At 49.3% G+C, this 23,343-nt stretch overlaps 9 protein-coding genes across 9 annotated transcripts; 1 reads left to right on the top strand and 8 right to left on the bottom strand.

The window, feature by feature from the left end:
* Positions 1-444: 444 nt before the first annotated feature.
* BO85DRAFT_160477 (uncharacterized protein) lies at positions 445-2,661 on the bottom strand. Its single transcript, XM_025654227.1, has 2 exons — positions 2,010-2,661; positions 445-1,935 (listed from the first exon to the last, which is right to left on the bottom strand). Exons 1-2 carry the CDS (start codon positions 2,447-2,449, stop codon positions 804-806), a joined length of 1,572 nt encoding a protein of 523 aa, XP_025511150.1. The 5' UTR covers positions 2,450-2,661; the 3' UTR covers positions 445-803.
* A 1,450-nt stretch (positions 2,662-4,111) lies between these two features.
* Positions 4,112-4,486, bottom strand: BO85DRAFT_453321 (uncharacterized protein; the record flags this gene model as incomplete). Its single annotated transcript, XM_025661025.1, has 1 exon — positions 4,112-4,486. A coding segment is annotated over exon 1 (160 nt), but the record flags the coding sequence as incomplete, so codon positions are not given.
* A 2,429-nt stretch (positions 4,487-6,915) lies between these two features.
* BO85DRAFT_429934 (class I SAM-dependent methyltransferase) lies at positions 6,916-8,216 on the bottom strand. Its single transcript, XM_025658272.1, has 2 exons — positions 8,039-8,216; positions 6,916-7,950 (listed from the first exon to the last, which is right to left on the bottom strand). Exons 1-2 carry the CDS (start codon positions 8,143-8,145, stop codon positions 7,053-7,055), a joined length of 1,005 nt encoding a protein of 334 aa, XP_025511152.1. The 5' UTR covers positions 8,146-8,216; the 3' UTR covers positions 6,916-7,052.
* Positions 8,217-8,317: 101 nt separating this feature from the next.
* On the top strand, positions 8,318-10,202 carry BO85DRAFT_429935 (NAD(P)/FAD-dependent oxidoreductase). Its single transcript, XM_025658273.1, has 3 exons — positions 8,318-8,483; positions 8,563-9,547; positions 9,617-10,202. The coding sequence occupies exons 1-3, from the start codon at positions 8,435-8,437 to the stop codon at positions 9,906-9,908; spliced, it is 1,326 nt and encodes a 441-aa protein (XP_025511153.1). The 5' UTR covers positions 8,318-8,434; the 3' UTR covers positions 9,909-10,202.
* Positions 10,203-11,564: 1,362 nt separating this feature from the next.
* On the bottom strand, positions 11,565-13,250 carry BO85DRAFT_160504 (putative TATA-box-binding protein). Its single transcript, XM_025654228.1, has 4 exons — positions 12,564-13,250; positions 12,403-12,490; positions 11,911-12,325; positions 11,565-11,851 (listed from the first exon to the last, which is right to left on the bottom strand). The coding sequence occupies exons 1-4, from the start codon at positions 12,830-12,832 to the stop codon at positions 11,835-11,837; spliced, it is 789 nt and encodes a 262-aa protein (XP_025511154.1). The 5' UTR covers positions 12,833-13,250; the 3' UTR covers positions 11,565-11,834.
* An 851-nt stretch (positions 13,251-14,101) lies between these two features.
* BO85DRAFT_381955 (uncharacterized protein) lies at positions 14,102-14,773 on the bottom strand (the record flags this gene model as incomplete). The annotated part of the gene is made up of 2 exons (XM_025656445.1): positions 14,102-14,270; positions 14,610-14,773. 2 exons carry the CDS (start codon positions 14,771-14,773, stop codon positions 14,102-14,104), a joined length of 333 nt encoding a protein of 110 aa, XP_025511155.1.
* A 1,169-nt stretch (positions 14,774-15,942) lies between these two features.
* On the bottom strand, positions 15,943-16,284 carry BO85DRAFT_382035 (uncharacterized protein; the record flags this gene model as incomplete). Its single annotated transcript, XM_025656452.1, has 1 exon — positions 15,943-16,284. One exon carries the CDS (start codon positions 16,282-16,284, stop codon positions 15,943-15,945), a length of 342 nt encoding a protein of 113 aa, XP_025511156.1.
* A 111-nt stretch (positions 16,285-16,395) lies between these two features.
* Positions 16,396-16,767, bottom strand: BO85DRAFT_348730 (uncharacterized protein; the record flags this gene model as incomplete). The annotated part of the gene is made up of 1 exon (XM_025655480.1): positions 16,396-16,767. A coding segment is annotated over one exon (372 nt), but the record flags the coding sequence as incomplete, so codon positions are not given.
* Positions 16,768-17,342: 575 nt separating this feature from the next.
* Positions 17,343-19,933, bottom strand: BO85DRAFT_472090 (electron-transferring-flavoprotein dehydrogenase). Its single transcript, XM_025662534.1, has 3 exons — positions 19,345-19,933; positions 17,732-19,253; positions 17,343-17,681 (listed from the first exon to the last, which is right to left on the bottom strand). Exons 1-3 carry the CDS (start codon positions 19,640-19,642, stop codon positions 17,582-17,584), a joined length of 1,920 nt encoding a protein of 639 aa, XP_025511158.1. The 5' UTR covers positions 19,643-19,933; the 3' UTR covers positions 17,343-17,581.
* Positions 19,934-23,343: the final 3,410 nt, after the last annotated feature.

Consider the following 23,343-nt stretch of genomic DNA (forward strand, 5'->3'; position numbering starts at 1 on the left):
GCAACAACCGCTACTTTGGCATGTCTCGTTCCTGCAGTCACGCCAAATGGCCCCCCACATTCCACGAAGGATCCGGTCATCCACATTCCCCAGGGCGCGGGAGGCCGTGCGTCTATCAGGCACAGCAGACGTTCAGGGTAGATACCTACTCATTATGATGAAAGGGCATATGAGGATGAAGGAGCTACTTCAACTACAAAGCAGAGAGTGAACAGGCACATGGTTCTCGTCAGATCTAACCCTTGCGGGGAATTTTTGGATTCAAAGGCCACAGGCGCTAAGCATACATAGTCAGACATCAAGCATATCCCCAGTGTTTTTCTTTCTCCCTGGTCCTTTCCTTCCTTCGGCCGTATTCATCATCACCTGCTTCGGGCTTCATCTCTCCTTGCCCATCATTTGAGAAGAACTTGCAAATTCAAACCCCCAGAAAACGATCAATCAGATACATCACGGCCAGCCAGGGGATATAATAAAAAAATCAAGACGGTCAGAGTGAGAAAAGGGTAAAGAGTATATATGTACAGGCGCAGCAGGCGCGAGAGCCTCGCCGGAGATGGCGGGGTCAAAACAAGATGCAGCAAGGTTGCGAAACGGGCATTAAACAAATAGAAGCTGTACAAGATTAGGTCAAACGGAGTATCAAGGTGGTGTAGGTGGGTAGCCGGCTCAACAGGCCGGCTACAGCGGGAGTGGAGATGGAAGGAGTTTGTTTGGTTTTCGACTCCCCGAGAAAGAAACACACGATCCAAAACGCCTCTAGTCTATCGATTGGTGGATGAGAAGTGCCGCGACAACGACGTTCAGATTTCCCCGAACATCTCGTCCAGCTCATCGACTTCCACGGTCTCGGGACTCTGCAGCTCTCGCCACGAATCAAAGACCATCTCGACATCCTGGCTGGCAAAGGCACTGGCTCCCAATGGCAGTTTGTCGTCCTGCTCATTGAGATCGGACATTTTCATGTCCAGATCGGGAAGCCCACTGTTCAGCATGTCGATGGAACGCTTGAGCGCCGATACCGGGGGGACGGTCAGGTCCTCCGGGAGGCTGATCTGAGGGGTGCGTCCGATGGTTTCGGGTTGCGTCTCGCCATCCAGCCCGTCATCAGAAGCCACGCTCGTGCCAGACGAGATGGATGAGGCCACAGATGTGAGGGACGGGGAGGGAGATGTGCCGAAGAGGGTGGCGACAGCAGCGTCATCGAGATCCTGCTGCTGCTGGAGATGATCTTGCAGAGGGGACTGCTGCTGGTATGCGTTGTGCGAGAAGTAGTCGCCATCCTGGTCGTCCGACATGCGATCACCGCTAATGGAGGAGAGAGGGCTGTCCTCCACGGAATCGGAAATGCTCATGGCGCCATCGTGCAACTCGCTCAGACCTTCCGAAAGAGCAGAAAAGCCACCTCCCGGAATCTGGAGCTGGCCTCCTTTTTGTTCCGAGGCCCGCTCACGGACGGCGCTGGCAGTTTGTGTGAACTCCTTCTCATCTCCTTCCAATGGCGGGGAGGCAGCACGGTTCGAGTGCATCAACCGCGCATGGTGGTGATCGTTGAAGTCGGTGCCAGATCTTGACGCACCACCGGGGCCATTACGACCGTCCAAGTCGATGGACTCTTCCTCGAAGTCAGGCGAGGACAAGTCGACCTCCGGACTGGGACTGAGGCGAGACCGCTCCCGCGCCATCGCGTCTTCCTCGTCTAGATCAGCGCTGGAGACACTGGGAGTGATATCCTTGCCCTCTACACCGGGGATGATGACATCGTCCGAGTTCTCTGGAAGAGGCTGACGGGGCAATGTCGTCAAGTAGTAGTACACTTTGCGCGGGTGAATAGGGACCAGTTCTTTTGCCAAAGGACAGGGCGCCAGAGCAGTCCACGGGCGCTTCATGTAGGCACTTAACCGAGAAGATAGAAGGGCTGCAGGGTTCGCAGAGCTATAAGGAGAAAATAACCCGTTAGTATGGCCAGCGATATAGAAGAAGATGAAGATCAAAAGAGGGGCACGTACTTTGCGACATTCTCATTCAATGCGATAAGAACGGCAGCCAACTCCTTCACCAAATGAGGACGATTTCCAGTCTTTTCCAACTGCTCAATCACACCAACCACAATGTCATCATTGATCCCCTCGGTGTCGATCTTAGTCGCGACAGTACCATCGGTGGGGGATGGCGGTGGCGTATGTTCCAAAGGACCGCGCCGCCCACTCTGACGTAGAGGAGCGGCGGATTCCTTGCCATCGGGAGTGCGCGCAGAGGAAGACGAGGAAGGCTCGGGAGATAGCGAGTATGCCGAGTCGTGCGACCTCTTCACTTTCTTGGAGGGAGGGAGCTGATCATCGGTCGCGTGAGGCGATTTCGTGGCGGAGGGAGAGCGGCGAGATGTATTAGGGAGGTGAATTCCCAAGGAGGGGAGCGACAACGACTTGCGACGTGTATTATAAGGCATAGTTGCGTAGTCGGAAAAAAAGAAGGGAAGGAAGGTGGTCAAAAAGGTGTAGTAGGGGTACAGTGGAAATAGGAGAACGATAGGCGATAATGGAAGTAGTAGTAGTAAAGTAGTATACCGATAACCACACAAAACACGAGGGAGGAACAATACAGTATAGAAACAGGGAAATAAAAGTAGCACTAAGAGTAGCAAGATAATAGTCTAATAACACACACACAGAGAGACACAGATAAACAGACAGATAGAGAGACAAGAAAAATAGGATAGAAAGGGAGATGGTGAGAAAGATTTGGGGGGGAAAGGGGAAAGTAGGGTAAATGTTACAGGAAGTATGGTGCACAGGGGAGGGGGGGGGGGATGAGGGAGGGAGGGAGGATGGATGAATGGATGGATGGGAAGGGAATGGGAGAGTTAGGGAAGGATGGGCGGCGGCGGCGGCGGTGATGATGATGAGATGCCGACCGGCTGCACGGGAAGATGGGGACAGGACAGAGAGGCAGAGAGAGCAATGGAAAGGCGAGGGAATGGGAATGGAATAATCACCGGAACGATCGTTGGCCAGTTAGAGACCGGCCGTACTTACCGTCGGAACAGGAAGCAGCAACGATGGTAATCGAAATAGTAATGGAAATAACAATAGGAAGGCACGAAGCCTGAGGAATCCGTTCCGTGAGGTGGATATGTTCAAGTTGGGATAAGTTTGGATGTGATGGTTTCCACCTTTCGAAAAGAAATTTTTTCTTTTCTTTTTTTCTCTTCTCTCTTTTGCGCCCCGGGTGAAAATTAAAATGGGCAAAAACGGGTGGATGTTTTAGGGTGGCGATTATTGGTCCGACGCACGATGGGGGGTGTGAATTTTATTGGGGATTTCCAGGAATGCCGGGATGGGAATTGGAACTGGTGTGCCCCCCCTCCGATTCCCTCCATTAAAAGGAAAAATGAGAAGAAAAAAATAAAAATAAAATAAAAATTCAAATTTGAAGACGTGTCTTGTTTTTGTTATTCCATTCAAGGGGATTGTTATCGCTGCTTTTGGATCTATCTCTTTTCTCTTCAGCAACCCCCCACAGTCGGAAGATTGAATACACTCTACTAAGAAGAGACTAGAGGATGTACACATCTACACCGCTTTATCCCAATTCCCTATTCTCAAAGGAAAGAAGGAAAAAAACGTCCGTGTGTCGCGACCAAAGCAACCCAAGCACACAAAAGAGCGTCAACTGGACACACACTGGGAAGGAGACCGGCCGAGGGCGAAAGATGGGCGAGAAGCGAAACTAAAACACGGCCGATGGACTGAAGGGGGAAAAAGTACGGTGGAACCAACCATGTGTCTATGACGACCAGAATGAAAGCCCGCGATGGTGATTGGTGGAGGAGACCGTGATCAACTGAGGTTCTGCATGGACTCCATGATGGAGTATGCTCCGTGGAGTCAATCCAAGGGAGGGCGAATCGGGTAGCTACTGCTGGCTAACCTGCAGCTCACTAGAGCGCCTTGGGACCTGGTTGCTGCGCAGAAATTTTTCTGATAGATAGACAGAAACAAACAAGCCCTGCTCGAACATCCCTAACCCGCGATCAAGGCGACCGACCTACTGACTGACTTACTACTTCCAGCCCAGTTTCTTGAACTTCCAGACTAAAACTCGAGTGGTTGTTTATTTGTTTTCTTTTTCTCACCGACAGATTCCGCGAAAATCGGACCATTCTTTGGGACTGTCGGATTTGATGTTTCTTCTTTTTTTTTCCCTAGCCTCTAACAAGAAGTCTTCTGCTCGGTCGTTTTGTCTAAAAACTACGGGGCAACACTTCAAACTACAATGGTATATACTGTGTCCCTCCCACTGACGGCAAAACGGCGGCAACCACCTACGGGTAGATGCATCATAGCTTTAACATCTTCCATGGTACTCATCAGCCTAGCTTGAAGGAATGCTTTGGTCCATGACAAGTGGGTGTGAAGTGTGTTGGCCATGGGAGCCTAGTGCTGGGACTCGAAAAAGCAGGACCAAACCTTGGGACAGAAAAAAAAAAAAAAAAAAAAAAAAAGGGACACACACCACCACCGAAAAAAGAAAAAATGAAAGGAAGGGAAAAAGCACTACACACAAGAGCCTTACACTAGCGCATAGCGCTGCTGCAGGCGCTAGCCTTCCAAGTTACTTGACTTATGCACTAACTTCGTAGGAGAAATGGAGGCAGGCAAAAACGCAACGAATCACGGTGCACATAGTAGCTCCACCTACAACCGCGGTCCCAAGGATAATCGTTCCTAGCGTCGCCGTTTGGAGCCTATGGCGAATCAGATCGGCGAGAGTGGAGTAGATGCCGGGTCGTCTAGAAGATTGGAAGAGGACCCAATCGGATGGATGAGAGGTCGCGCTAAGACCAGAGCTGGACAAAGGGCACAGCGCGCTCCTTTCTGCATGGAACCCGGGCCTCGCCACTCCTAGTCTTGGCTGGGGGAAGCCTGTGGATTTGGGATACCGCGACGAGGCTGTCATGCATATTGCTGTGCACTGCAGTAGCAGGGGGAGCTGGCCAGCTCTCTTGTAGATAGATAGTGGTTGATAGGACAAAATATACCTATGGCCTCATCTATGCGATGTGTGTGTGTGCACACACAGACACACACAGTAAATATTATCTGCCTCTCCTACTGTAGATCGGGAAAATGAGCGATGTATCACATCTCAGCAAGGGATCACCAACCTTATGCGACAGGTGGATGATTCACCAAATCATCTGAGTCACCATTACCAACGAATACTTAACTATGAATCATTCCAGGTCTCATCTTCATACTCCATCGTTAGTTACCTGTCTGTTGCCTAGGAGGAGAATGTTATCCATTATTGTTTCCAAGTATGTTCTCGACGGAGCAACAATAAATAATGCAGACAAGACAATGGGTTGGTTAGTTAGTTCACAGCCACTCTCCACCCTCCACTTTCTCTCTCCACCATGCATTCATCATTGTACGTATGCAATTGTCATAGTTCCTGCAGTCCAGGGAATGCAATGCAGATGGACGGGAAGAGGATGGATAGAGACGGAGAGGTGGGAGAGTGGGTAGGTAGAGTGGAAGGGGAAGTCGTACAACTCACATGCTGCAATGTACGTAGTATGTATGTATGTATGTACTTTATCTCCACCCTCTCTCTTCCGTGGCGGGCAGCATCTGCAGCTGGAATACAGACAGACAGGCTGGGAATTGAAGTTGTGTATCGTCATCGGCAGCACATCATCATCCCACCTCTTCAGCTTTTGTCGGTGCACAGATCGTCAGGATTTCATGCACGGTACTCTTGGTGATGGGTCTGTCCCACTATTCAGCTCTCGTATTCAAAGCACTGATGTGTCTATTTACTACCTATGTAAAAATAAAAGTATATGAGTAACTAAATGGCAAGTAAGCGTCAGCCGAAGTATATCACTCCTGAATTCTAAATGCTATACTCCGTAGATAGTAGTACTAGTAGTAAGTAGTCTAGATCAGGGCTCTCGGAACCCTGACCACTCAGTGACTACTACTATCTACTACTAACTCTCCGTACCTTTCAACGCAAAGTAAAATAACCCTCACCCCAATAATAGAATAGACCGCATGTTCCCCCTCCCTCCCACTTCCTCCCTACATCTAAAGCATGTACCTAAACCACTCCCAAACTTCAATATATCCATCAATACCTGCACAACACCGTCACAAACAAACAAACAAACCGAGATATATTCTCCGCACCTCCTACTACGTATACAGATAAACTTTATCCTACATACACATACATATACAATACCTACATTAATAAAAGATAATATATACACTGTATCCTGTGAGGAGACCTACATACCTACATACAGGTAGCATCCCAGTCTAGCCTACATGTAGTTTAGTCCACGCCAACACATCTATGTTTACCCCGCAGACGCAGATCCAGAGAGCATCATCGTAATCACAACGCCATCTTGACTTCATTCTCGACGATCTAATGCTTCTATCGTTCTCAGATGATCGGGTCAAACCTTGGTTTTGATGGATTTTCTCAACACCGGTTTTGGTTTGGAATTGTTGGCCCGGTGATGTTGGTTCTTTCTTGGAGGGATGGTGATGTGTTTGCGTCGCGTGACCGGGGGGGGGAAGACGTTGGTTGTTGGTTAGAGGGTTAGAGTTTGGTAGTAGGAATTAATAGGTACTGGTATAGTATTTATTTTGGCTAAGTAAAGTATGGATTAGACTGGGGTTAGAATAGTGGTTTGATGTTTCGGTTACTATAGTACCTTGGTTGGAGTAGAAGTATATTTATTCATGTTTCCATACAAGAATGTCACTGGTTAGGTTAACTACTATGATCATAAGTATTATGCTTACCTCATTATTCGATACTTGTTTACTTTAGTTAAGCTACAAGATACAGCTATGGCTAAGGTGAATAGTAGCGAGTACATACTACGCAAGTCATCTTCACATTGTGATCCAAATTGTCTGATTATATAGTCACAACTATAGACCCCGCTATGCATATTTACAGATACATCCAATCATCCAAGTCTATCAAAATCCCTAGTTAGTAATATACAATTTACATCCTCTATACCATCACTTCTCCCTCCTCGCCGGCCGCAAGACATACTTCCACGTCGTCCCAAAATGCCAGCGCTTCTCTTCCACCACCTCCAACCCACTATCCCGCACAATCTTCCCGATATCCCGATTCCACCAACACCCATGTCTATCCGCATGCGCCGACGCCAAATTATCCAAGATGCGATTGAGCCAATCATAATGCGACCGCCCGTGCTCTAACAACAAGATCTCACCCTTGTTCGGCTCAACAACCGTCCCCAGATGGCGCAACGTGCCCACCGGATCTGGCATCGAACAAAGCCCCATGGTCTGCACCACCGTATCATAATAGCCCTCGTCACCCTTCCGTGACGGATCAACCGGACGCCTAGACACACCTGCCGCATCCTGCACCTCGAAGTTCACCGGCACCTCATGCTCCGGGAATTGTTTCGCGAACTTGGCCTTCGTAATCTCCACCATCTCCGGACTCAGATCCACAAATGTGACGGACCGGCATCCATGCACACCGACACGCCCCTTGTTATCGAGTCCCCTCCGCTGCCCGAGCTCATAATACTGGAGGTTTCGACCCGTACCGCAGCTGACTTCGAGGACATCGCCGCGTGCGCGACTGATCAGGTCTGCGCGCTTGGAGCCCATGCGCATGACTTTCTCGGACATTTCGACGTCTGCGTCGAAGGTGCGCGCGGTGTGGTTGTAGCGGTCGGAGACATCGTGGGGAACGGAGAGAGATTGCGACTGGGTGACTTCGCGACGATAGGAGGCGTAGAGGTAGCCGATGTAGGTGCTGAGAGTGAGGGCGCTGACGCCGAAGATGGTCATGATTCTGGGGGATACGGGGGCGGACGGAGGTGTAGAAGGGAGGTCTTTGAGGTGTTGATTGGCACGTTTAGGTAGGGTTTTGGGTCTGCATATCACAGTAAGTCAGTAGGCGTGAGCTGGATTTGTTGCTGACGGAAAGCGACATGGGCAATGCGGAGTTCGTTAAGACTAACCCGGTGCCATCTGCTACTGGGAATCGAGGCGCTGGCTTGGAAGCAGAAGCAGAAGCAGGCAACTTGGCCTTCTTCAGCGCTGCTCGCCCGACTCGTGGTGCACTCATGGTTGCGGCGACTGGAGTGATATGGAATAAGGTGCGGAGGTGGGAGGAAAAGATGGAGAAGTTGGAGAAACTCAAAGATCGGACACCGACCGCCAAGACAATCAGGCACGAGCTTGTTAATTAATTCTATTTGCCAATGCGCCGTTATCGCTGCATCTCCAAATCATACCACCAATTATATAGTCTCTTTCCCCCCCTCATCTTTTGAGAGTCGACCTCCTCTCAATATACTCCGTTTACCATTCTCACCTTCTCTCTTATCATTATATCTTATTCCTCCACCCGCAACATGACTCTCCCCGCCAACATTCTTATTGTCGGCGGAGGGGTCTTCGGCCGTAAGTCGCACCACATACACACCGCACCCATTCTTTCCCCCGACATTCCAGCATGAGCCAAATTGCTCATTCAATCCAGTATCTACTGCGCTCTCCCTCTCGCACCGTCATCCCAACTCTCAGATTACCCTCCTGGAGGCCTCCCCGATTATCCCCAACCCGCACGGCTCTTCCGTCGACTCCTCCCGTATTGTTCGTGCCGACTACTCCCAACCTCACTACGCCAAACTCGCCGCCGAAGCCCTTGATCTCTGGCGCAACACCGAGTGGGGTAAAGAAGGCCGATACACCCAGAACGGTCTTCTCCTGGTCTATCCTCCCGGTAGTACCAATGCCCGCGACTACGCCAACAAGAGCTACGAAAACGTCAAGCAAATCCCCGGCCAGGATGTCGAACTCCTCCCCACTCGTGAGGAGGTCGCGCGAGTCGCCCCGGCCTACGGAGTGAACCGTAGTGTTGCAGGTGGCTACGTGAACTGGGGCTCAGGCTGGTCCGACGCCGAAGCGGGTGTCCGGTACACCAAGCAGCGTCTGGACCAGGAAGGAAAGGTCATCTTTAAGACTGGCGACGTGAGCAGTCTCCGATACAGCAACGACAAGACCAACAGAGTCACTGGCGTCAACCTTGCCGACGGATCATTTCTGACAGCCGACCTTGTCGTCCTCGCAACAGGTGCCTGGACCGCCAAGCTCGTCGATCTACGCGGTCGAACCGTCCAGACCGGTCAAGCAATCGCATACATTCGCATCTCGGACGAAGAACAGAAGCGTTTCGAGCATATGCCTACGATTCTCAACTTCGCGACGGGCATCTTCATCATCCCGCCGCGCAAAAACATGCTCAAGATTGCCCGACATGCTTACGGTTACGTTAACCCTGTCCAGGTCCCGGTTCCTGGCACCACCCCGGAAGAGGGACAGAACATGCAAGTCAGTCTGCCAGAGAAGGGAGTACCTATTCCTGCCGAAGGCGAAAAGGCATTCCGGGAGGCTTTGAAGGAGTTGATTCCCTCCTTTGCGGACCGGCCATTCGCTGAGACTCGCGTTTGCTGGTACACTGATACGTGAGTGCCCATTCCCCTTCAGTTATCCACTTGGTTGAATTCCTGGCTAATATATACATTTGGGCACAGCCCCAATGGCGACTTCATCATAACATACCACCCCGACCATCCTGGTCTCTTCCTCGCTACGGGCGGCAGCGGCCACGGATACAAGTTCCTCCCCGTGCTCGGCGACAAGATCGTCGACGCACTGGAAGGTAAGCTGGATCCTGCGCTGCAGGACTTGTGGAAGTGGCCCGCTGCAGTGTCGGAGAGTCAATTCGATGGAACCGAGGATGGCAGTCGTTCAGGACCGAAGGGGTTGCGGTTGATGGACGAGTTGTTGAAGACGAGAAAGGCGAAGAGGGGTAGCTTGTTGTGAGGAAACAAAAGGTGGCGTACATAGATTGAAGTTTGCTGTGCTGTAGACTTAACTAGACTGTATATATTGATCGTGTAAATATGCAGTGAAAAGAATGTGTGTATGTATGGAGGTTGGGAACATACTACGTGCACTTGGTTTGATGAGAAGGAGAATATTCCAGGAGGGAAAGAGAGAAGATACATCACAGTCGGATTGTGATACAAGTTCACATCAAGGCAGAGAGTCGTTGCATTAGCAGGACCTTCTAGTATTACTATTAACCATGGAAGGAAGCGACTTGAAATCGTATTCAACTATACTCCCTCCGTCCCTTAAAATCCGTTGGCAATCTTGCGAAATAGCAAGGTATCCAGTGAAGTCTAAGTTCCCCCTTCACCAAACACCTTCAGCACAACCTAACCATCTACTTCACATAAATATCTATCTACTCTCCCACACCTTGTGCAAGAGTTTCCAGCCCAAATTACCAAAATCTGCACCAAAGCTTCTCAGCCATGGAACGACTCCCGATTTGTTAAGCACCAAAGAAGGCCGGGAGTCCATTCACGTTCTTCAACACATGAAACTGGAACTATGCCTATCAGCACATCGTACCCAGGGACAAGGAGAGAGAGACAAATTAGGGCTTCAGGGGATGATGTTACGGATATGGTTGGTTGGTGGGTGGGTTGGTTGGCATTAAACAGGGCGTGTGAAAACTTCAATTGTGGTTTCATCCCATCACCGATATACAAGAGGTAAAATCAAATCTAATCCTATTCTTCTAGTCGAATTAGATTTTCATCATTCTATATCTGATGTGTGTGTGTATGTTGTTAATCAAAACTCATTATGTAGACGGACAGACAAGGACATTGAGTACTACACCAAATTAGTGCAGTCAGTTCTTCATTGGAAAAAAGCATGGCCGACGTGAGCTGACCTCAAAAGACACACAAAGTACTACGTACATAACGTCCAGACAGGTTCTAGCTGCATGACAATAATGTACCACCCACTGTTTCAGGAAGAACAGGGGGTGGAGGGGGGTGGAGATAATAACCCCGAATCACGGGGAAATTAAATTCATGCAAGGGTCCGTCCGTTCGCAGGAGTTATCTCATCTATCAGGTACACACTTTAATAAGACACACAGCCAAGACTAATTAAACTATAAACTACTACAAGCTACTACATAGTTTTAAGATTAATGTCCGACACACTGACGTTCTACATCATATGACACTGGTTCAGACAAGGGATATGCGCATGCATGTCTCGAGTTCATTTTCTACCCATAAAAGTAATAAGGAAATAGTTAAGAATAATTATGCCACTATTTGGAACCTGGGCACGCGCGCCCATCCTTCATTCTCCCAGTGTGTATTTCATCCACTTCCGTAGCAGAGCGTAGCGATCTAGAACAATAAACAGGAAAGATTTTTTTGGGTGCTTGAGCTTGAGTTAACCCTCCGAATCAATAGCAAGCAAGTCCTCGGAGGTCCGAACCACCTCGAGCGATGACCAAAGCCATACACATCGAGGATCACTGCCAATAGGCAAAGAACAGAAAACCAATAATTAGAAGGAGGCAACCATTCGACCAGCGCACAGTACCGCCCCCTTGAATCTGCGGTGTGCGACTATCTAAGATGGTGAGACACTTTGTTTGTTGAAACAGGAAGGAAAAAAAAGGGACAATAGAGACCAATCGCTCGAACGCCGTACAGATGCTAGCATGAAAATCGTGATGTGCAAAGGTGTAGAAGAGAGAAAAATCGGAACAGCAAAAAAAGCATCAGCCGTGCTGGGTTGAAGCGCGTTGTCCGTTCATAGTACAACCTCGCGGGCCAGTGCAAGGGGAAAAGCCAAGTGTTAATACAAGTTGATGAAGATGGGAAGGACGAGGTGGTCGAGATCTTCCTGAGAAAAGGCGATGCCCTTTTAGACTTTACGGAAATCTTTACAGCTGGTTAGCACGATGTCCACTTCAAATCCGAAGTGAGGGAGCAATGCATACCCGAAAGCACAGGATAGATCAGTTCGAACGCCTGGTAGATCTCCTCACGGACCTTAGCACCAGTGAGGACGATCTTTCCACTGACGAAGATAAGCAGCACGATCTTAGGCTTCATCATGCGGTAGATAAGACCGGGGAACAACTCAGGTTCGTAGGAACTGAAGTTGTGATGGCGACTGGCCAAACCCTCCAGGCGGATGGGGAACTTGATATCGCAAGAACCCACGATGTTCTGGATCTTGAAATCCGTGAACTTGGCATTGAAACCAAGCTTCTGAATGATACGTGCGTATTTTCTGGAAGCCAGCTTGGAGTCATCCTCCGACTTGGCACCAGTAACCACCATCTTGCCGGAGGCGAAGATCAAAGCGGTCGTCTTCGGCTCTCGGATACGCATGATCACGGCCGCGAAACGCTATTGGAAGAAAAAAGAACAGTTCAGCCACACTATGCCCTGACATATCAAGCACAGGGAGGTGTGGAAAGTAATACCTTAGGGTTGTACTCCGCATTTCTTGCGTGGAGAGCGATCGTTTTCAAGTCCAGACGACAGTCAAGGTTGACCGTCGCGACAATGTTTCTTCAAAGAAAAAGAGAGATCATTGTTCAGTAATCTGGTGACCCAGAAATAGAGACAGCAAGAGTATACTCACTGCAACGTAGGCACAATGCCACTTCCCGGAGTGTTGGCACCGGGAGTCGCAGCTGGAGTTGCGGGCGCCACCCCGTTGCCATTAGCGGCATTTCCTCCCTGCTGCTGACCGTTCATCATCCCATTCGCACCCTGAGCCATCGCCATGTTTCCGTCTTTATCGGAAGGCGGAGTCAAATCGCCGGCACCACCGGGGAAGGACAGAGAGGCGGGGGAAGTGAAGGCCCGGGCCTGCTGCGCGGTAGAAGGATGGGTCGTAAGAGAATCCATCGCGACGTGAGTAGTGGAATACTCGAGCCGTAAACCAGCCGACGCTGAGAGTAGATAGAAAAGCTTTTTGCAGATAGCAGTCTGTGTAGACGCAGAGCTCAAAGTCAGTCAAGAGAGGACAGACAAGGTGAGTGACAGATGGAGATGACGCTCAAAGAGACTCAAGAGCGACAGGCACCTGAGGTGTCTGCCAGGAAAGGCAAGACAAGTGAGGTCAAGACCAAGTGAAGAGAACAACGTACCCTTTGCGGGAGATGGACAAGTCAATGTCTCCCCTGCAGCAATACTGCTCTGGGATCCAAGCAATAAACCGTTTCGAAGACGAAACGGAATGAAGTCAAGGTGGAGTGCAGAGGTATGTGACAGGCGATGACAAAAAGCCGCCGTGGAGGAAGGAGGATAAGGTGGATGGGAAGGGAGAATAAGGCAGCGACCAGGGGACTAGAAAAGCACAGTCAAGTGTTTTCTAGGGGAGATTAACTCAAGAGCAGCAGCGTTCACAAACTTATGGATGGAAGTAAGTGAACAAGTGCAGAAGAAGGGAGTGTGAGATGACAGAAAAAGCACGTTGTTTTTTTTTTTTGTGTAAATGACACAACTTTTTTTTGAGAGGGGAGGTGCGTGTGTTTTGTTTGCTTTTCTTGGTTTTTGTATGAATTGGGAATGTCTATCTGCGATTTGGAGAGAGAGAGTGGCGAAGATGCACACCTGAGGCTGCAAACTTCCTGTTTCAGTAACGGGGACTGATAACGGTTTGGAGTTCAGAAGAAAAAAAGAGAAAAAGGGAAGAAAAGAATTTTTCTTTCCCAATTTGATACTTTTTTTTTCTTGGCTTCCCTAAAAAAACCTTCTTCCCGGAAATGTGTTTAGATCCAGCAGGTTAATAGCAGAGATATAAACAGCTGATATCAGCAGTAATCTCTGCAAACCGTACGTGAGTGTGGAGAGAGTGTATAGGGAGGGGAGGGGAGGATGGCGGGCGGGAAGAGAGGACAGTATGGCTTTCCGGGCGGTGCCAAGACCAGGATCAAAAATTCCAACAGCGACAGGAAAGTGGGAGGTTGGGCCTTTATATAGGCTGAGTCACAGCGCCCGGGCGCAGCTGGCGTCAGGGGGGGCTGGGCCCGGCGGCGGCGGCAAAAGCAGCGACGAGCGGTCGCTTTCACTCGCTTTCCACTCGCTTTCACCCATGGAAGTGGCCGCTCTGGCACTGCTCGCTGCGTGTTAGCGCCTCCACTAGCGGCTCTTGGGTGGCCAAGCGCCATTCCGTCATCTCTGGTTTGTTGATCGGCGACTCCACTCACCACACCTGCGTTCGTTCTCGTTGGCTGTCGCCCCCCTTACGCTGGGGTTGCAGGCCTGCAGCCACTCATCTCCCCAGCCAGTCCGCGTCGCTCCTGCAACTGATAACTCTGATCCACTTTCCAGTCCATCCATTCTTCAGTCTACCAATCATTCCGCCTTACTGTTCTCGGCTTTTTCCCCTTCACTCCTTCTTTTTTTCCTTTTTCATTTTTTTTTTTCTCTCTTCTTTCTTTTGCCTTGCCGCTTTAGCGGTTGCCAACTGAACAAAAATTTCTTCGATCCCTTTCACTCTCTTCCTGATCTCTTTCTTCCGAGCCCCAAAAATACAGCCTTTGGGGAAAATTTTTTTTTGTTGGGCCCGATTCATCGATGATCATCAAGATGATTCCAAAACATTCTAACAGATCATTACTTACACTACACTATCACAGTCACAGCTAACCGCTGTTGATGATTCTCATTCTTGAGTCACAGTCTTCCTGTTTGTCCAAGAAAGTTGGACCAGTCGTGAGGTCGCTCATCCCGGTACGCGCCGGTCGCGTCGTCGGTCGCGTCATGGGGTTCATCCCGCGCGAGGCTGTTCTCGCCTCTCATTTGGCGTTTGATTTGCCGCTTTCCAGCCAAGTTCCATACCATAATAACATACCCCAGACAACTTATAGTAGATCTCAGGCAATTTCCTGCCTTCCGATCCACAAATCTTGCCCCCCTCCGATCGTAGCCTTGCGCTGCGGTCGGTGTTCATTCGATTTTAGTGCAGGGGACGGAAATAGCCTCGACAAGGGTTATAGGCTACTAACCACTTATCGCTTTCACGCGCAACTCAAATCTCAGCTTTTATGGGAAAACTTCCGCGACGCGACTTTTTGACTCAACTGTCGGTCGGTCGGTCGGCAGGCAGCGGCTACAGCCGTGTTCAATACGTAATCCGGCCAGGTGGCCTTTCCCATACTTTTTTTTGCCATCTAAGTTTGTTACCCGCACCACCTTCAGCCTCCCCGGAATATCTAAACTGTGATAGAATGGTTGGTGTGGGATGGATCCCGTTTCAAGTCTATTTTCACTTTTTACTTGACCATGGGTATATGCCGGACGGAGGACATCATGACTAGAATGATGCTCCCGTACCACTCCGTCGGTATTATTAGCTGTGGCCCAAGTGAAGAATCAGCTTACTGTATACAATAGCAATCGAGACGTCACAAAATAGGCATCTATGCAACATGGGGCAAATTGGAATAAATTCGAAAAAAGTCGGTCGGTGATGAACATCCATCACATGGGCTGTCAGCGTTACTTGTCGCTTGCTTGCTTTGCTTTTTGCTTATTCGGCAAGCGGCAAAAGCAGCATCGCTTTCGCATTCGGGAGCTTGGCGTCATAGGGTCGTTTGTTTTTTTTTTCTATTTTTCGTTTTCGCCCTTTTCATGTGATCAGCATCAACTGTCGGTCACGTTGACACCCCCTTTTTTCGGTTGCTGCATTACTTGATGCAGTAGGAAGTAACTAAGATAGTATACATTCTATAGTTAGTTAATTTCGATTGGTTTATGGTTATCGTGGATCGTCAGTACACCGGTTTCTTGTAGTGATTTTACCGTTTTGGGAACTATATATACTTACCTACTGAACTCTTAGTATACATCACGACTTCACTACAACAACTACAACAAATTTACTACAACTACAGTCCCAGCCTAAACAACACCCACTTTCTTAACGAAAAAAACTACTATTCATTTTATAACCCCCCAACCTACCTCCCAACGCCCCAAAAAAATCACCTAGTAATACTACGTAGTAATCCCTATCTCAACCCCCTCATCCCGGCCCCCGGCGCCGGCAAATAGGGCAAAACCACCTGCTTAATAAACCGATCACTTAACCACGCCGACAGGGTCAAAAAATAAATCACCAGGAAGAAGATCTGCGGATCATTACACAGGCGATTAAACGAGCCAAAAATCTGCGTGAGGAGACGATCATCCTCCGAGTCGAACTCCTCCAGCGGCTTATCCACAGGAAGAAAGAAGCTATTCGCTTCTTGCTCCCGCGTCATGAGCATGATGTTCTCGCGCCGGAATTGGTTCACGGTTCCTTTGCCGCTGTCGGGGATGCCGCGGACGTAGAGGAGGGGGTAGTGGTCCATTAGGTTGGTGAGTTTGGTGAGGGTTGTGTGCCGGGGGTCTTCTATTATCATCTCTCATTAGTTTAGATATTGGTTGGTCCGGTTGGTTTGGGGGAGGAATGTTCTATGAGATAGGGATAGAGGGGGGATAAGGGAAGGGAAGGACATGCCTTTTCGTTGGATATCGATATCAATGCCCTCGTGTTCTGCGATGGAGTGCTCGCAGTCGATGCATTGATCGCTGATATCGTTGGTATGGGTTAGAGAGAAGATTCCCCTGTTGCAGGGACAATCTAGGCCTATATTGCCGGATTTGAGTTCCGCTTTGCATTTCCCGACGGCCATGAGGCGGGTGGATGGAGGAGATGATGAGGAGGATGAAGTGGAGGCGGCGGTGTCGACCACTTCTACGACGTCTTCGTCGTCCATTGGGGAGGAGGGTCCAGGGGTAGTGGTTAGGGTTCGAGTTGATGGTATGCTGGTGGAATTAGTACCAAAGATCATGTTTGCTGTTGACGGTTGATTGATCGTGTGTTGTATGATGGTGATGGTGATGGTGATGGTGATGGTGAGTTTGGTCGTAGTAGGCTTGATAGTCGTGACAACTTGGGATTCGGAGACAGATGTGCGCTTTTTATAGCTGTGTCGCGCCATCCAGTGATTAAGATACTTTCTGAAGTGAGTTCCGTGAAGGTTTGGTCTAGATTGTTACTTCGGAGCATTGATGGACTGGTAGTTGCGGGGGTTAGGGTGTGTATGACGGTGTTGTGAGGTTAGGGGATATATCCCTTTGGGGGTTGTGATGGGGAAGTGATGGAATTCGGGTGTATTTTCGGAGGTGTGTTCCTGGATGCTTGTCATTTTGCATGTGTTAGTTGGTTGGTTGGTAGGTTGCATCATTTGAAGTAGATGCTCGTGGGAGAGCCATAATGGCTTCGCTGTGAGGTTGCTAGGCTCGTTGTGATATTATAGCACATCTACCATCAGACTTGCTTTAGCTGCCCTAACATTCAGCTTGCACATTATCTAGAAATCTGCGCTGCTTCCAGGTAGCTTACGCTGAGCAAAACAGCCTATTTCCCGAGTAACCGGTATACTCAGTATTCATCGTCACCGCAAACTATGGAGTACAACTATATATACAAGGCCCCGTCCGGGCTCAACACGCAATAACGTAACAGGCATCCACCGGCCTGGAAATGAAACATGATCAAACATTAGTAACCAACGCCACAATGGATACTCTAATCCATCCAATCCTTTTTGTACCCTGATGAAGGGTAGAGAGAAATATGTAAGTGTTGAAAAATCGCTAGGCCTAAGTCATGAAGTACTTCGGGCCCTCTCCACCTTGAGGTGTCTGCCAATTGATATCCTGGGTAGGCACCTTGATGTCACAGGTCTTGCAGTGAATGCAGCTATGACTGGTTAGCAAGAGAAACAGTACGAGCATCCGGGCTTGACTTACTTCTGGGAGTTGATCTGGAAGCGCACGCCGTGGGGCTTGCTAGAGTCCTCCACGTACTCATACACACCGGCAGGGCAGAAGCGGTTCTCCACACCCTGGTACTTGGGCCAGGCAACATCGGTGTGCTTGTCCCAGTCCTCCACCTGCAAATGCACTGGCTGATCTTCCTCGTGGTTGGTACCCGTGCGGCTGACGCTGGTGAGAATATCAAAGCTGATCACTCCGTCGGGCTTGGGGTACTCGATCTTGTTGCATTCAGACGCCATCTTGGTCGCAGCAGCATCCGTGCCATGGTGCTTCAAAGTCCAGGGAGCCTTGCCCTTGAGAACGTATGCTTCGAGACCAGAGTACAGGATACCTCCATAGAGACCCAGTGGCGTGCTGAAAGAGGGCCGCATGTTACGCACCTCGTACAGCTCCTTCCAGATGGACGACTTGCGCAGAGCTTCTTCATAGTCGAACAGGAATACAGAGCCCTCCGAGCTGCCCTGCAGGGCCGCATAGGCGGATTCGGCAGCAAGCATGGCCGACTTCATTGCGGAGTGTGTGCCCTTGATCTTCGGAACGTTCAAGAATCCAGCACTATCGCCGATAAGCGCTCCTCCCGGGAAAGCGCACTTCGGGATCGACTGGAATCCACCCTCGTTGAGAGCCCGTGCACCGTACGAGATGCACTTTCCACCTTCGAGGACGTCCTTGTACAGAGGGTGGTGCTTGAGCTTCTGGAACTCGCCATAGGGCGACAGCCAGGGGTTCGGGTAGTCCAGCCCAACCACCAAGCCAATGCTGACCATGTTGTCGCCAAAGTGGTACATCCACGCACCACCATACGTGTCACTAGGAAGGGGGTATCCCAGGGAGTGTGTGATCTCACCGGGCTTGAACTTCTCGGGCTGGATCTCCCAGATCTCCTTCACACCAATACCGTAGGTCTGAGGCTGGCTATCGCGCCTCAGGTCGTACTTCTTGACCACCTGCTTCGTCAAGCTACCATGGCAACCCTCAGCAAGAAGGGTCACGCGGGCGTGGAACTCCATTCCCCGCTCGAAGCTGTCCTTGGCCTTGCCGTCGCGACCAACACCCAAATCATTGGTGGCCACACCGAGGACCGATCCATCTGACTTCTTGTAGACGAGTTCACTGGCCGCAAATCCGGGGTATACTTCAACACCCAATTCCTCAGCCCTTTCTCCCATCCACTTCGTAAGTTCGTTCAGACTGATAATGTAGTTGCCATGGTTGTTCATCTGTGGCGGCGCAGGGATCGGAATGGCCGAGTTTTTGGTCAAGAAGCGCATCTTATCCTCCTTCGCCGGAGTCACATTCTCGAAGCGAGACGGATTGTCTTCCGACAACCAATCTGGCAACAGCTCGTTCATGGCGGTAGGCTCCAGGACGTTACCCGAAAGGACGTGTGCACCCAGTTCACCGGCCTTTTCCAACACGATGACACGGAACTCCTCGTTGCCGGCTTCGTTGGCGAGCTGCTTCAATCGGATGGCAGCAGCCAGACCAGCAGGGCCTATGTTGTAATAAAGACAGTCGGTTAGTTACTAAATCCTGTACCATACCTCTATACGCCAAACGAAACAGGTCCGGGTCATTCTACATACCACCACCGACGATACAGACATCGACCTCATCCGACTCCCTGTCCAACTGTCGCGGATCAAAGTTGCCATGCTCATCAGTCAGCTTTCGGGATAGTGATTGCGAAAAGGCTCGAGTCTGAACGGGCGGGAAGAACGAGGTGCGACGAATGGCACGCTTGCCGGACGCTGCGAGGGAGCTGTTCGAGATTCGGGCGGAGTTGCTGAAGGGGGCGAGAGAGGCGGAGGGTCTGGAGAATCGCGACCAAGTGGGTCGCAATTCGCGCCTCAGAAGAGGCAAGACAGCTCCTTTCGAAGCCATGGCGGAGTTTCAGAAAGGGAGCAATGTAGGAGAGGAGATGTCACAGTGCGTTGCTTGAATGGGGAGCTCCTATAAACGAGACAACTGCATGGTAGGATGGGAGTAAGCAATGGGGGAAAGGTGTGGCGAACGAGAAGGGCACAGGAATGACACCAAGCGGGATGGTGAGGGAGAAGGAAGAAGCAACTTTCAAGCGTGGGATCCAGATCAGAAGAGTAAGTAGGCTAAGTAAGTCCCCTCTCCGTCACCGGCAATGGAGAACGTGACTAAGAAGAATATGGCGGCCGTGGGATAAAATTTGGCGGTGGGTGCTGGAGGTTGCGGGCAGAACTTGGCCTGCCTTGGGACTACCCGAGGCTATGTCGGCCAATGGGAGGCTCGGTGATGGGAATCACTCGCACGCTTGCCGCTCCGCCCGCGGGTTTGCCGTCAATCCCGTCGGATATGATCTTCTACTAGTACTAGTAAGTATCGAGTCTCGACACATGCGCCGAGTATCTAGATAGCCGTCTTCGGATATATCATGGCTGCCACTCTCCATCCGAGTGAACCCACCATGGAGTCAACTTCAGAGTGCTAGAAGATATCTCATGTCAAGTGCTGGTCTTCAATATTGAACTCAAAGTTGGCATCGGCTATGCTACTTAGCACAGCTAATGTGAGACAGAGAGGTGCCGGTAAAAAGATCACCCATACCTTTAGATAATATTTTACTACTAATCCTGTACAAATGAAGTATTCAATGACAGCCGCTCAAAGTGACAATCTCCCAAATAGTAAGAGAACAAATTGCCCAGCATCTTGATGATTCATTTGCACGTGATTCGGGCATACCCCAAAGGAGAGCCATTATCATGTGAAGCGAAGCCTCCGAACGGATGCTCTTCTATATAGCCTGACACTTAGTGCTCTGTGCTGCAGGGATCCCCGCTTAGGGCTATACTAAGATCGTTTCCTCATAAGTGGAGCCACTCCAGTGTCTATTAGTGCAGACTATGGCTTCATGCCCTTTACCGCTGCACTGGACCGTTGGCATATCCATCATACCCTATATTTTGCACCCTTCATACCTACTCTGCTTTCTAGACAGTGTACCATTTTAATTACAGTCATATGATATGATTATGATGAATACCTCATCTCTACTTCCTCCGCCTGTCTCGACATCATGCAGCGGTGACTGCTTTTGGTTATTCCTACTTCTCCTATATATATTCTAGGGATAAAGCCTTAGCTCTTGTCGAAACGGTGTGGGCAAAAGAAGTACATCTGTACTACACCGTTGCCAACATTTTTCAGTTTATCTAGCGACAAGATTTTGGAATTCTATCTGTTGATTACTATTATCTCATATGACTATACGTGGGGTTGGAGTCTCACTCGCCGTTGAGTCAACATCAAGAGTACAATTACATCCATAACCATTTCGGAGGTTGTCAGATGCCAGAGAGTGTATTCGCTACATACAATTCAAAGCCAGTCTCATCCATATTAACCATACCACCCATTATACCATCTAAAACCAATGCAAGGTATCATATCTTGATCCCTACATCTCAACCCTGTGTCGTCAGTGCAGCGACAAGAACGACACCTGCGAAACGCTTTTGGACGCCCCAATTGCTACGACTTGGCTGACTGGCTACGCTCCCCGGGGTTGCTTGGTTATGTCGGCGATGTCATACAGATCTTGGACTGGTATGCTAGCTTCTATGATGGACCTGAGGAAGGTCAGGAGGGCTGGGATATAGAGGTGATTATGCTCGCCAAAGAAGCCATCATTCGCCTTGAAAACACGGAAAGTGGGCCCGAGGCCTATTGCCACAATGCCCTGAGCAGCCTTTAGTGTTCATCTGGTGAGGCTCGTGAAGAACGAGGCTGTGGAGAGGCTCGCCAATTGGTTGAGGACTTTGCCACTTGGTATGGACATGATGTTGAAAAGCGTATATACCGCAGGGTCGATTTATTGCGTCCTATTGCCTGTCTATCCCGTGTGTTTTCGAACTACTTTTGAGGTACCAGGGTATAAGCTTATGGGGGCGGGGGGTGACCAGCAACAACATACTACGAGCCTTCTTCCAACTGTCAACGACTGCGGCAGTTGAAAGTAGCTCACAGAAGGGTAGAGACAAGAAGGAGAACCGGAATTCCATAACTCCGAATATATCTTAAACTCAAGCAATCTATTGGACTATGCATATTACTTTCCTTCTGTCTCTTTTCTTCATTTTTGGAACGCCGCGCGTCTTTTATTCTTCACACCCCTTTTGACGTGGTGCTGCGATTCGCTTTAAGTCGTCTACTTAGCATGACCCCCTTAATACACCCCAGCATTTGATTGCTACACGCCAAAGTATAATTGGTTCATATGCCGAATATATTGCGGTGATGTGTTGTCTCTAAACTGTTGTACGCCGGAAATGCGGCATACGTCCTGTAGGCTTCGGCCAAACACGTAATACATACCAGCATTCTATAAGCGTTCTGCCTGCATCTCGGTCGCTAGCATAGAATGGATGGTCTCACTGTTCAAATATAGCAAAATATGAGGATTTTGCGTAGGCGTTTCAGTGGCAAAGTGTCCAGAAAACTCAACGTTAGTATACAATCAACACTCGCCGCTTCATGACATGGCAATGTTATACCATACTATTTTTAACACACTGGGTAGAATAGTGCGCAATCAAATACAATGTAAAAGGGGTCTGGTGTTTTCCAGAGACACGTACATAACATTAAGATACTATCTCATCCATGTATTTACTAGCGGTAGCGATGGCTATAGTGAAGTATATTCATTGTAAGTAGAGTATCTCAAGGACTGCCTACTTAGTACATAGTACACGCTGTGCAAATACACAAAGTATGTCCATGCCGATCAAAGCCAGAACGTCATCGTCGTAACTAGCATAGTCAACAATGTTATAAACGCAATTTGTTTTGCTGCTTGAATGAAAGGCTGACTATAATCACAGGTAGATCCTATTACATCAACGCAAATATATAAGATTGCAATGTAATATTGTCCAGCCACCCTGTGGCAAATATGCATCACTTTGCCTGATGATGAGATCAGTCATATTCATTGGAGCTGAATCTCAGCTGCGACTGCCATCCCTGCAGAATTGACAGCCTTGTTAATTGCTTGGCAGGGACTAGACCCAGTGCAGATTAGTGGAGGTTCCATTTTTTCTACATTAATATATTAGTATGGGGTAGATGTTGAACAGTAAACTACAAAGTAGATGACTAAAGAAGACATACTTCAATCATTGATATGATATACTTAGTGAGATCATTGTACATCCTGCTACCATTGCCTAATATACTATTGGTGCTGTATGTGTCCTACCTAGTATGTAGAATGCCGGAATGATCAAAGCATTCAGCTACTTTAGTAGGAAGCTTGACCGGGCCACCCGAGTGGGCTGAAGCCGAGATAATTATAGAGAGATGCAGCAGGGCTGTACCGGAGTAGTGGTGCTGGTTCAGAAGTGTTGAGTAAGATAAATGTAGATCGGCTGCTCAGCATAATAGATTCTACATGAATAACTTATAAATATGGGCAACAGCACTGCCTCTGTAGCTAGTAGAGAGTGACATAGTGGACAAAGTACTACAGAAAAAGGTCAGGCGGGGCCACGTGGATCCCGCCGAGGGAAACAAAGTGAGGCGATTCCAGACTGCGGCCTCTGATTGGG

Source organism: Aspergillus piperis (genome assembly GCF_003184755.1).
Source record: "Aspergillus piperis CBS 112811 unplaced genomic scaffold BO85scaffold_25, whole genome shotgun sequence".
NCBI lineage: Eukaryota > Fungi > Ascomycota > Eurotiomycetes > Eurotiales > Aspergillaceae > Aspergillus > Aspergillus piperis.

Bases quoted from the DNA above. Each gene is read 5' to 3' on its own strand.
- BO85DRAFT_429934 (XM_025658272.1), bottom strand. From the start codon at position 8,145: ATGAGTGCACCACGAGTCGGGCGAGCAGCGCTGAAGAAGGCCAAGTTG. The intron at 7,951-8,038 runs GTTAGTCTTAAC...TGTGATATGCAG, and splicing joins CCAGTAGCAGATGGCACCGG to ACCCAAAACCCTACCTAAAC.
- BO85DRAFT_160477 (XM_025654227.1), bottom strand. From the start codon at position 2,449: ATGCCTTATAATACACGTCGCAAGTCGTTGTCGCTCCCCTCCTTGGGA. The intron at 1,936-2,009 runs GTACGTGCCCCT...TTCTCCTTATAG, and splicing joins TTGAATGAGAATGTCGCAAA to CTCTGCGAACCCTGCAGCCC.
- BO85DRAFT_160504 (XM_025654228.1), bottom strand. From the start codon at position 12,832: ATGGATTCTCTTACGACCCATCCTTCTACCGCGCAGCAGGCCCGGGCC. The intron at 12,491-12,563 runs GTGAGTATACTC...TTTTCTTTGAAG, and splicing joins GGCATTGTGCCTACGTTGCA to AAACATTGTCGCGACGGTCA. The intron at 12,326-12,402 runs GTATTACTTTCC...TTCTTCCAATAG, and splicing joins ATGCGGAGTACAACCCTAAG to CGTTTCGCGGCCGTGATCAT.
- BO85DRAFT_472090 (XM_025662534.1), bottom strand. From the start codon at position 19,642: ATGGCTTCGAAAGGAGCTGTCTTGCCTCTTCTGAGGCGCGAATTGCGA. The intron at 19,254-19,344 runs GTATGTAGAATG...ATTACAACATAG, and splicing joins TGTCTGTATCGTCGGTGGTG to GCCCTGCTGGTCTGGCTGCT. The intron at 17,682-17,731 runs GTAAGTCAAGCC...AACCAGTCATAG, and splicing joins TTCCAGATCAACTCCCAGAA to CTGCATTCACTGCAAGACCT.
- BO85DRAFT_429935 (XM_025658273.1), top strand. From the start codon at position 8,435: ATGACTCTCCCCGCCAACATTCTTATTGTCGGCGGAGGGGTCTTCGGC. The intron at 8,484-8,562 runs GTAAGTCGCACC...CATTCAATCCAG, and splicing joins CGGCGGAGGGGTCTTCGGCC to TATCTACTGCGCTCTCCCTC. The intron at 9,548-9,616 runs GTGAGTGCCCAT...ATTTGGGCACAG, and splicing joins GTTTGCTGGTACACTGATAC to CCCCAATGGCGACTTCATCA.